The sequence below is a fragment of the Candoia aspera genome, chromosome 7 (assembly GCF_035149785.1).
Source record: "Candoia aspera isolate rCanAsp1 chromosome 7, rCanAsp1.hap2, whole genome shotgun sequence".
Classification (NCBI taxonomy): Eukaryota; Metazoa; Chordata; class Lepidosauria; order Squamata; family Boidae; genus Candoia; species Candoia aspera.
Window position 1 is genome coordinate 17,307,555 of NC_086159.1, and position 12,731 is coordinate 17,320,285.

At 46.6% G+C, this 12,731-nt stretch overlaps 1 protein-coding gene across 1 annotated transcript in view; it reads right to left on the reverse strand.

The window, feature by feature from the left end:
* OVCH1 (ovochymase 1) overlaps nucleotides 1–12,731 on the reverse strand; it is a 51,535-nt gene that overhangs the window by 10,291 nt on the left and 28,513 nt on the right. The window contains 5 exon segments of the mRNA XM_063308693.1: nucleotides 1,049–1,143; nucleotides 1,145–1,205; nucleotides 1,208–1,236; nucleotides 9,212–9,239; nucleotides 11,825–11,860. Of these exon segments, the coding sequence (XP_063164763.1) occupies nucleotides 1,049–1,143; nucleotides 1,145–1,205; nucleotides 1,208–1,236; nucleotides 9,212–9,239; nucleotides 11,825–11,860 (249 nt within the window).

Consider the following 12,731-nt stretch of genomic DNA (forward strand, 5'->3'; position numbering starts at 1 on the left):
ATGATTTGTTGCTGCCTACGTTAACAATGTATCTAGCCTCCCCTCTATGATTTATACAACTATTTATTTTCAAGAAGATTTATTTTCTGCCTTTCCTGCAGGAACTCCAGATGGCATATATAGTGCTTATCTTCTAAGTACTTGCTAAGCAACCTTGTGGGAAAGATTGGGCTAAGAGACAGTGACTGCTCAAAGTCCCCAAATAAGCCACCAGGACAGAGGGTGGACTTGAACCTTGGACTGTTCATAGGTTAGCCTCTTAGCCACTGCACCAGACTGAGGGCACTTCCACATGGTCGGTGTTGCCACCCCCAAAATGCTCATCAGAGCAACTTCTACTCCTGCCATGATTGTCCTGACCACACCGTTATAACCTGCATTTCCTCTGCTTGTCCAGCGAGGGAGCACCAAAACCAGCCTTTGGTCAGCCCCCTGCCTGCCCTTGTCTCACTGCATGGGTCACACTGAAGAAAACAAAAGGCAGTTAGTCTGACTGAGGCTTGCCCCATAGTCTGGAACAAGGATGTCCTGATACAATGGGACTTCGTGACCAAGGGAAGCTCTACAGATGTAGGAGATGGGACTTGCTGGAAGTCCTTATAAATGAACAAGCAACTTACCACCCAAATAAAAAACCAGACATTTTGCAGTTACAAGTTCTAGGAGGCTGAGCTCGAAGAAAATTGCTTGAGCTGCCCATCAAGGACCTTAGTATGGGAATCCAGAGGTGCAGTGCCAAAGTCCCACCCGAAAGTGTCCTCCCTCTCTGAGAGCACTATCATCCAAACCAAATGATCAGACTTTCAACGACAAATGGCTAAAATGCATAAATATGTATAGAGGGAAAGGCAGCAGTTAATAGTCTACAGCTTCATTCAGAAAATCCCTGATGGGTTTCTAAGCCTAATAAAACAAAAAATACAATTTCTTTGCTACTTGTAGACTTGCCAACCATCTATGCTTAATCATCAATTTGGTAATTCCAGTCCACAGTCAGGAAAGGAAGCCATATTTGGGGCCATGAATTTGAAAATAGAGAACAACACACCAAGCAATTGTGAATGTCTATCTGGTCCATCATAAAAGCTCAGGGAGTCCCAAATGCAGTCTTTAGCATCCTCAATAACAAAATCTCTTATCACACTTCAGTTTGCTTCCCAAAGCAGAATAGATTGTCTCAGTGCAGCTTAGTAAATTGGGATGTCTGGATAATTTGGAGAAACTATTTCTGTGACCCTTTTTGTTGTTTATTCGTTTACTCGCTTCCGACTCTTCGTGACTTCATGGACCAGCCCACGCCAGAGCTTCCTGTCGGTCGTCAACACCCCCAGCTCCCCCAGGGACGGGTCCGTCACCTTTAGAATATCATCTATCCATCTTGCCCTTGGTCGGCCCCTCTTCCTTTTGCCCTCCACTCTCCCTAGCATCAGCATCTTCTCCAGGGTGTCCTGTCTTCTCATTATGTGGCCAAAGTATTTCAGTTTTGCCTTTAATATCATTCCCTCAAGTGAGCGGTCTGGCTTTATTTCCTGGAGGATGGACTGGTTTGATCTTCTTGCAGTCCAAGGCACTCTCAGAATTTTCCTCCAACATCACAGTTCAAAAGCATCTATCTTCCTTCTCTCGGCCTTCCTTATGGTCCAGCTCTCACAGCCATATGTTACTACGGGGAACACCATTGCTTTAACTATGCGGACCTTTGTTGTCAGTGTGATGTCTCTTGTGATGGTTGCCTTATTCCCAAAGAGACACGGACTCACTTAGTTAGGGCTAAGGATTTCCGGTTTATTAGGAATAGAATGCATACACGGAAAAAGACGGGAATGAGCACCTGGCGTGCGAGGTAGCCGGTAAATACTCGCGGTGCGGACCTGGTGCTTCTCCACCCCCCATTGTCCCAAAGTCCCGATCCAGAGTCTCGATGGGTGATCAGGGTGCGGTCCCGGAGTCTCGATGGGTGATCAGAGGATTAGCGCTGATTACCTCTGTTCTCTTCCTGTGTCCGGCGCAGGTGTGTCCCCGGGGTAATGCAGAGATGTTGGGGAGATAGGATGATGGCTCCTCGGGTCAAGGCAAAGGTTGGGCTCCTTTGTCTTTTGTTATTCGTCTTGCAGTGCTTAAAGGCTTTGGCACTGATTCTTTCCTCCTTCCTTCCCTTCTCCGGAAAGGCATGCTCCCCGTTGTGATGCATGTATGCATCGCAACGGGGGACATGACATACTGCCCCCCCCAAAAAACTTCAAGGTGCCGGTTTGTCAGGACATGCTTCGTGGAAGCGTTTGACGAGCTGTTGCGCTAAGACATGCCGAGCCTGCACCACTCTGGGTGGGGGAAATGTCTCCAGCGTACCAGGTACTGGAGGGTGCCCCGTAGCCTTCGGGAATCCAGAACCTCCTTAATTTCAAAATGCTATTGTCCATCGATCATGATGGGAGGAGGCAGGGGGGTCTCTTTGTGCCACTTTGAGGAGGTAACCGGTTTCAGTAGGGCACAATGGAACACCGGGTGTATACGTTTCAAGTTGTGTGGCAAGTCTAACTTGAAAGTTACTGGGTTATTTCCACTATTGGAAACGGGCCAATGAACTTGGGAGCTAACTTCTTTGAGGGCTGTGGAGACTTAATGAACTTAGTGGAGAGATAGACCTTATCTCCCACTTTGAAGTCTGGCTGCGCAGCCCTGTGGTTATCCGCATGCCGCTTGTAGGTTGCTTGGGCTTCGGAGAGAGCCAGCTGAATAATTGGCCAAACGTTGGCTAGCTGAGCCGCCCAGTCATCTGGGGAACAAGGCGGGGCCGCTGGTTGTGGCAACTCTGGGATCGGGACGAAGTCTCGACCATAGACTACCCGGAAGGGGGTGTGACCCGTGCTCTGGTGCACGGCATTGTTATATGCCACCTCAGCAAAGGGGAGTAAGTCTACCCAGTCATCTTGCTGGTAGCTTATGAAAGAGCGCAAAAATTGCTCCAGGGTGGAGTTAAGGATCTCCGTAGAGCCATCCGTGTGGGGGTGCCAAGCAGTGGACAATGCCTGCTTAGTGCCAATTAACTTCAGAAATGCTTTCCAGAATTGAGAAGTAAATTGTGTACCCCTATCTGTGACCAAGCGGGAGGGGGTACCGTGCAATTTGTAAATGTGGTTTAAAAAGATGCGTGCCAGCTGTTGAGCGGAGGGAATGGAGGCGCATGGGATAAAGTGCGCCTGTTTCGAAAAATAGTCCTTAACCACCCAGATGACCGTTTTTCGCTGCCTGGGAGGCAAGTCTACAATAAAGTCCATTGAGATTTCCTCCCAAGGGCAGGAGGGGCTTGCCACCGGCTGCAAGAGTCCCTGGGGTTTCCCCACCTTTCGCTTGGCAGAGTTTCTTGAGCACCTGCTTTACCAAGCGTTCGTGCTCCTCTTCAGTTTCGGAATATATCAGCACATCATCTAAGTACACGAGTACCCCCTTGAACAAGTGGTTGTGCAAGACCTCATTAATCAATTGCATAAATACCCCCGGTGCCCCTGCCAAACCAAACGGTAACACTTTGTATTGGAATGATCCCAGTGGGCAATTGAAAGCCATCTTCCACTCATCCCCCTCCCTTATGAGGATGCGGAAATAGGCTTCTCGCAAGTCCAGTTTGGAGAATATTTTCCCCTTTGCCAGATGTGCTAATATGTCTTTGATAAGGGGTAAAGGGTATTTGTTGGATATGGAAGCCGCATTCAAACCGCGGTAGTCCGTACAGAGTCTCAATGTCCCGTCCTTTTTCTCTCTGAACAAGACTGGGGCTCCAACTGGCAAGTTTGCGGGCTCTATGAAGCCTCACGCTAAATTCTTGTCCACAAACTCCCGCAATGCTGCTAGCTTCTTCTGGGTCATTGCGTAAATTTTGGGCTTTGGCAAAGGTGTGTTGGGGACCAGTTCTATCGCACAGTCCGTCTTTCTGTGGGGTGGGAGTTTGTCTGCTTCTTTTTCCCCGAACACATCTGCAAATTCAGCATACTTGTCTGGCAAACCTTCCAGGGCTGCTGCCGCCAGATGTGTGGTTGTAGACGCTGCCCTCCCCACCGCAGCACGGGGAACTCGGTCCCCTGTGGGTGCTTGGTAGAAGCCGTCTGTAAACGTGATTGTCCTGGTTTCCCAATTTATGTATGGGTTCCTTTGTACCAACCACAGAATGCCTAATATGATTAAGGGTTGGCCCACTGGTGCCACGACAAATTGCAGTCTCTCCCGGTGGCTGCCTAACTGCAGCGCCACTTCTTCGGTGAAGTGGGTGATCGGGCCCCCTCCCGCCGCCAAACCGTCCAATTGAGTAAACACTATGTGGTGCTGAAGTGGACAGCAGCAGAGCTTTAGATCGTCAACCAGGTCCAGGTGCATTAGGCACCTAGAACAGCCCGAGTCTATTAGGGCCCAGACTTCAACCGATTTCTCGGAGGAAGTTCACTTGACTTTCACGTACAGGGTGGGGCAGTTGGCACTCACCCAGACGTTGCTGTGCCCGTTCTTCTCCTCCACCTGCCCTCTGGTGCTTCTCAGGGTAGGTGGCTGGCGTTTCCTGCCGGTTCTTCCTGGTCACTCTCTTCCTCTTCGATGGAATAAGGTAGATCTTTTGGTCCGATCTCTCCACTAGCCGCTGGCATCTTTTTGGGTGCTGGGGGTGGTTTGCCTGGCGTTTTTCCCGGCCTGTCAAATGCCTTTGTTTTCGGGCATGCTGCTGCTTTGTGGTCCTCTTTCCCGCACCGAAGGCACTGACCCTTGGCGAACCGTCGCTCCCTCTCCTCTCTCCAGGATTGGGGTGCTGGTCTCACCGGTCCTGCAGCGGTTCGGGGCCCCTTTACTGACTCTGCTTGCTGCGCCGTCCTCTTGGCTTGTAGGAAGGTTTCCTGGGCATCTTCCACCTCACCGGCCAGCAGAATCCACTCGATTAGAGTTTTAGGGTTGTTTCTGCATAATGCCCACCTCAGAACGTTCAAGTTCAGGCTCTCTTTGAAACGTTCGATGAGGGTAGACTGCGACCAGTCCTCCGCCTTTCCAGCTAGTGCCTGGAATTCCATGGCATAATCTGCCACGGATCGTTGCCCCTGGCTGATTTTCCTCAGGGCTCTTTTCGCTCTCTCCTTTTCCAAGGGATCTCTGAAGTGCAGATCTAGTGCCCAGAGGAACTCGTCGCAGTCCTCGAGCTCTGGGGCATCTGCCTGGCATAGCTGCACATACCAGTCAGCCGCCCGTCCTTTAAGTTTGTTCGCAATGGCATTAATTTTGCCCTTTTCCAATCGGAAATATGGCCCCCATTCTTCCATGTAGTTCTTTGCGTTCATTAGGAAGAAGGATAGTTTTGTTGGGTCCCCGTCAAATTTGACCCCTAAGTCTTTCACTCCCGCTCTCAGTGGGCTCCAAGCCACATCTGGGCGTCTGGGTGTACCTCGGGCTGCTGGGGTTCTCCGGTCTCGGTGTGGGGATTCCCTCAGCCGGGCTCCGGCCGGCGTTGCCTCCGTCTCGTGCCGGCTCCAGCCTCTTCCCAGCGGTCACGTCTTGCGGGTGGGAGGGGGGAAAGCTGATCTCCTGGCGGGTTCCTCGAGGTGAACTCTGCCCGGCGCTGCCTCAGCCTCCTGCCGTCTCCTTCCTCTCCCCAGCTGTCGCGTCTCCGGGGTGGGGGTGGGGGGTGACGGACTTCTGGTGCCTGGTTCCACCTTGCCCCTTCCTCGGGATTCCCATGCCACCAACATCCTCAGGAGCAGCTGCTCGATCGACTCCACTCTCTCTTCCATGACGCTCAGCCTCGCAGCTGTCCGTGAGCCCTCCTTGGTTCGGCCGCTCCAGCGTCTTCCCTCGGCTCCTGACATCGCGGATGACAGCAGGTCTCACGGCTTCTTAGACGCCCCGAGCGTCCCAGACAGGGATCCCGGCGTCTCGTCCACGGTGACACACTCACCCTGCGACTCTCTGGTGGCTTCCAGCGTCCCGCTTCCTCTGGTCTCCTCCTTCTCCGAGCTCGATCCTGAACTCTCCTGGACCTCGTACCGTCGGGGGATAGGGTTCCTGCCGATCATTCATGCCACGGAGTCGGGTGACCCGTCGCCTGTCCCCTGGTAGTCACCTCGTCGTGGGTTGAGTCTTTCCATCGCCAGCTTGGATCCCTCACAAACGAAATCTGGAATGGTGCTAGCGGAATTTTTTTTTTCCGATTCCCGTCTTTATGTGATGGTTGCCTTATTCCCAAAGAGACACGGACTCACTTAGTTAGGGCTAAGGATTTCCAGTTTATTAGGAATAGAATGCATACACAGAAAAAGACAGGAATGAACACCTGGCGTGCGAGGTAGCCGGTAAATACTCGTGGTGCAGACCTGGTGCTTCTCCAACCCCCATTGTCCCAAAGTCCCGATCCGGAGTCTTGATGGGGAATCAGGGTGTGGTCCCGGAGTCTCGATGGGTGATCAGGGGATTAGCGCTGATTACCTCTGTTCTCTTCCTGTGTCTGGCACAGGTGTGTCCCCGGGGTAATGCAGAGATGTTGGGGAGATAGGATGATGGCTCCTCGGGTCAAGGCAAAGGTAGGGCTCCTTTGTCTTTTATTTGTTATTCGTCTTGCAGTGCTTAAAGGCTTTGGCACTGATTCTTTCCTCCTTCCTTCCCTTCTCCGGAAAGGCATGCTCCCCGTTGTGATGCATGTATGCATCGCAACGGGGGACATGACATCTCTGCTCTTAACTATTTTATCAAGATTTGTCATTGCTCTTCTCCCAAGGATTAAGCGTCTTCTGATTTCCTGACTGCAGTCAGCATCTGCAGTAATCTTCGCACCTAGAAATACAAAGTCTTTCACTGCGTCTACGTTTTCTCCCTCTATTTGCCAGTTATCAATCAAGCTGGTTGCCATAATCTTGGTTTTTTTGAGGTTTAGCTGCAAGCCAGCTTTTGCACTTTCTTCTTTCCCTTCATGATAAGGCTCCTCAGTTCCTCTTCGCTTTCAGCCATCAAAGTGGTATCATCTGCATATCTGAGATTGTTAATGTTTCTTCCAGCGATTTTAACTCCAGCCTTGGATTCCTCAAGCCCAGCATGTCACATGATGTGTTCTGCGTACAAGTTGAATAGGTAGGGTGAGAGTATACAACCCTGCCATACTCCTTTCCCAATCTGAAACCAGTCCGTTGTTCCGTGGTCTGTTCTTACTGTTGCTACTTGGTCGTTATACAGATTTCTCAGGAGGCAGACAAGATGACTTGGTATCCCCATACCACTAAGAACTTGCCACAATTTGTTATGGTCCACACAGTCAAAGGCCTTAGAATAGTCAATAAAACAGAAATAGATGTTTTTCTGAAACTCCCTGGCTTTTTCCATTATCCAGCGGATATTGGCGATTTGGTCCCTAGTTCCTCTGCCTTTTCTAAACCCAGCTTTACATATGGCAATTCTTGCTCCATGAATTGCTGAAGTCTACCTTGCAGGATCTTGAGCATTACCTTACTGGCATGTGAAATGAGTGCCACTGTTCGATAGTTTGAACATTCTTTAGTGTTTCCCTTTTTTGGTATGGGGATATAAGTTGATTTTTTCCAATCTGATGGCCATTCTTGTGTTTTCCAAATTTGCTGGCATATAGCATGCATTACCTTGACAGCATCACCTTGCAAAATTTTGAACAGTTCAGCTGGGATGCCATCATCTCCTGCTGCCTTGTTATTAGCAATGCTTCTTAAGGCCCATTCAACCTCACTCTTCAGGATGTCTGGCTCTAGCTCACTGACCACACCATCAAAGCTATCCCCGATATTGTTATCCTTCCTATACAGGTCTTCTGTATATTCTTGCCACCTTTTCCTGATCCCTTCTTCTTCTGTTAGGTCCTTGCCATCTTTGTTTTTGATCATACCCATTTTGGCCTGGAATTTACCTCCAATGTTTCTAATTTTCTGGAAGACGTCTCTTGTCCTTCCTATTCTATTGTCTTCTTCCACTTCCGCGCATTGCTTGTTTAAAAATAATTCCTTATCTCTTCTGGCTAACCTCTGGAATTTTGCATTTAATTGGGCATATCTCCCCCTATCACTGTTGCCTTTCGCTTTCCTTCTTTCTTGGGCTACTTCTAGTGTCTCAGCAGACAGCCATTTTGCCTTCTTGGTTTTCTCTTTCTTTGGGATGTATTTTGTTGCCGCCTCCTGAACAATGTTGCGAACTTCTGTCCAGAGTTCTTCCGGGACCCTATCTACTAAGTCCAGTCCCTTAAATCTATTCTTCACTTCCACAGCATATTCCTTAGGAATATTAGTGAGCTCATATCTATCTGATCTGTGGGTCTTCCCTAATCTCTTTAGTCTGATCCTAAATTGTGCAAGAAGAAGTTCGTGATCTGAACTACAGTCAGCTCCAGGTCTTGTTTTTACCGACTGTATAGATGTCCGCCACCTTTGGCCACAAAGGATGTAGTCAATCTGATTTCGGTGTTGTCCATCTGGTGAAGTCCATGTATAAAGCCGTCTCTTAGGTTGCTGGAAGAGAGTGTTTGTTATGCAGAGTGAATTGTCTTGGCAAAATTCTATCAGCCTATGTCCTGCTTCGTTTTGTTCTCCCAGGCCATACTTACCTGTAATTCCAGATGTCATTTGACTGCCCACCTTAGCATTCCAGTCTCCTGTGATGAAAATTACATCTCTTTTAGGCGTGTTGTCCATTAGGTGCTGCAGATCCTCATAGAACTGCTCTACTTCAGCTTCTTCAGCATCTGTGGTTGGGGCATATATTTGGATCACTGTGATGCCCAGAATGTCTATCTTTAATCTTGACATCTCACCAATAACCACATCCAATTTGCCCTGGCTCATAGATCTTACATTCCAGGTTCCAATGGTGTGTTGATCCTTAGAACATCAGATTCGCCGTCACCACCAGCACCGTCGGCCGCTAGCCATCCTTTCGGCTTTGAGCTAGCTGCGTCATCACGTCTGGGGCTAGTTGAACTCATCCTCTGTTCCTCCCCAGTAGCATTTTGACCATCTTCCGACCTGGGGATCTCATCTTCCGATGGTATACCGACATATCTCTGGTTGTACTGATCCATTTAGTTTTCATGGCAAGAATACTGGGGTGGGTTGCCATTACCTTCCCCAGGGATCGCATTTAGTCTGACCTCTCTGTCATGACCTTCCCGTCTTGGGTGGCCCTTCACGGTTTAGCTCATGGCATCATTGAGGTGCTCAAGCTCCAGCACCACGACAAGACCAAATCCAAGACTGGACATTCTTGTATTGATGGAGTTTTTATTTGGCCCATTACCAAAGGGAAAACAAAAAACAAAAACACCAGGCCCCCTGTTATTCAGACCAGCCTTCATTAACCTGACATCTGGCAGATGAGTTTACACTGCAGCTCACAGAGTTCCCACCCAGCAGGTCGAAGCCTCTAGAATGCTGGGAGTTGTCGTTTCAATAGATTCCCAGGGAACCAGATTGCATAAAGAGTATTTAAAAGTGTATCTTAAAAAATTTCACTGATAATCACCTCATTCTTGAACCCAACCTTTTTCAGTTATAGCATGCCTTCTCTGTTATGGCACCTGCCCTAGGGAACAGCCTCCCCCCTGAAATACAGACAGTCCCTATTCTATTAGTTTTTCGCAAGGCTGTGACTATTTGACCCAGGAATTGTGGTCAAGGTGTTACAGTTGGGGCTCTGGCATGGATGTGTGCGATTAATGGTTTTGTGGTTTTACTGGGCCTTAGTACAGTTTTATTTGGTCAGTTGGGTTAATGGAATTCTTTCCTTTTATCTTGTTTACCTTCCAGAGCCTCCTGGATAAATTGGCAGATCTAAAAATTGGATCAATCAATAAATAAGGTATCAACAAATGTATGTACACACAGGCGCTGTCTCCCCTCCACACATGCACACACACATTTTATTACCTAATCTTGTCTCTGTGTTCTGCTCTGTAAATATCTAATCAAAGTGAGAATAAAATGACTACCCCATTCTATCTGATAGAATTATAAATTATAAAATGTATGCCTTAATAATGTCATAAAAACAAGGGATGACATGCTCATACTGGTTTTGATACAGGGCAAGCTTTGAATCTGATAGGAATGCTCTGCAATAAGGACCACCATCTCAAGCAATATGCAGGCATCATATCCCACTGGGGACATTAATATCCCCCTCCCCAAAGCAATAGCGATTTGAGCCGAGGGCAGGAGGAGGCTCTGAGCAGCTTGGAAGGATATGAACACCATATAAGCATCATTAAAAGCATAACAAGTATAAACAAATTAAAACAGTGGCAAGGTCTGTGTAAAATACCCTTAAACTGTAGAAAATGGAGGTCTCCTTCAGTTCTGTGGGCTATTCCTGCAATAATAAAGGCCCCATTGGGAAAAACAGGACAATCTGGGAGTTGGCAGCCTGGCAGAAAGCTTGACCTAAGTGATATCAAATAAGCAGCTTGAATTCAGCTCATAAAGCTATTCTTGTGAAGGGGAAGAAAATGGCCATTGATTCCGCCAAAGCTTCAACTCTCTCTATTAATGAACCAATAAATTGCTGCCATTGGGAACATCCCTCCAGCTGGGACTTGACCAGGACGATAATTGGTCCTGACGTATTGCAAATTTCTCCTTGGCTCCACTTTCTGGGCACAAATCTCAGGTCCTTTTACAGACTAATCCTAACAGAAATCACTCCTGGAGATGGCTGGTGCCCTAAAATGGCCCTTTAGATGTATATGAGCAGTATTATAACTATTATCGTCATCTGGATTTTATACTGTATTTATGTTTTATATTATGATATTGTATTTGATATTTATGTTTATGATATTTAATGCTTTTATCATTATTGTAAACAGCCCAGAGTCCCTCCTTCAGGGGGAGATGGGCAGTGGCAAAATTTAATAAACTAACAAACAAACTGAAGCCAATACAGTAGCCTGCTAGAACCACTGAAATGGAGCAGAGCTTAACACAGCTTAGAAGCTGGCACAGAAAAAGAAAATTATCTTAGATAGCTTCAATGAGCATGCCAGAGAAACACAGGTTATTGCTCTTACACATTCTGCCTTCCCAAGCATAAAGAATCACACACTTAGACATATTAGATTAAGATAAGTAAAAGACTCTTACTGACTTTATTCTTTGTTGCTTCTGTAACATCCATCTTGGTGGAAAAGATGAAGTTCCTTTGTTCTTCTTTTCTTTCTAATTACATAGTTTGTCCTAAACTCTGAGCCCTACAGTGCCAAGAGGTGTGTGAAAGAAAGGGGCAGAATCCCTCATCAAGGCCCAAGCACATGGCCCTGATGAAGAGAGCAGCATCCATGCTGCCTCTCCCTGGGTGGAGAAGGGGGAAAGAGAGAAAGAGAGAAAGAGGAAGTGGGAGTGGCAACAAACAGCTTCCTCAGAGTTGCATTGTGGGACAACTTAATCCACATGTTAATGAGGCATGCTGGATTTGCCAAAACCTCCAACACAACCAAGAAAGCAAACTCCTTCCTTCTATTCCTCCATTCCTTCTCAGACCCTCTGGACAGTGGGCAGGGTTTTTTTTTTTTTTTAAAAAAACATCAGGCATACATGCTTTGCAAATAAGAGCCATGCATGTAAATATGTGTCATATCTAACATAGCCCAGGATGTTCCTGGATGCGTGCTTCTGAGAGGCGAGGCAGGGACAGACTGTGCTTGCATTAAACATTGATCTGCGACTTCGTGATATGCACGAAGATGTGCATGGTTCAGGCTACCTAGACAATTATGTACATGTTGATGGTTTGATTTCCTACTGATGCATTCCTACTTTGGTACATTTTTCATACAGAAGCACAGCTGTCATACATTTCTGAGTATCTCTTACTCTATCTGGTACAGGACCTTAATGGAAAAAGCAGAAGGATGTCAGGGTAAATAATTACATTTCTGAGTTAACACAAAGATAGCTGATGGTTCAGCAAGTAGAGATATATATGCATAAATAGTAAGATTTACAACTGTCTCATTCCTTTTTATTATTTATTTGTAGTTAAGAATGTTCATGTAATAAAAGAGAAATCAAAAGAAGAAAAGGAAAAAGAAAAACAAAGAAGTACAAGAAAAGAAAAATAAACTAAAGATAAGAAATATATAAATGACTTCTGACCTTCTTTTCAACAGATAATTACAATCTTACTGTCCCTCCTCCCTCTTAAATATTTTGCAAATCCCCTCACCCCCTCATTTAATCCACATCTTGCTTAATCTTCAGATCCATAAATTGTCAATTTATTTTTTTTCTTTCAGCAAAAAGTCCATATAAGGTTTCCAGTCTTTCAAAAAAAAATTTGTTTGTTCTCTGACCAGATAACTATCTCATTCTTGTGCTCTGTCACACAACTCAAATACACACAAACACACACATAATGCATATGCGCTATCACTTATTAAATAAATTTTTGAAAAATTCAGCTTAGGTGAAAAGGAGAGTATCTCCCACTGGCCTACAACAACATAAGAGCAACCTTCTTGAATCATATAGAGGTTCTGTTCCTGCAAGAAGCAAACATCCAAGAAGTTTATGGGGCATGAGTATTAAAGTAACTAGTACTAAAAACACTTTGTCTATGATACTGGAGGTAATATGTATAAAAATCTTTATGAGTATGGGTGGAAGAGTTGAGTATGTGGTAAATGGAGCTCATTTCTTTTTTATTCATGCATCACTAATCTAAGCATATTTCTTAGCTGGAAGGAAACCAGCCTAGAATAG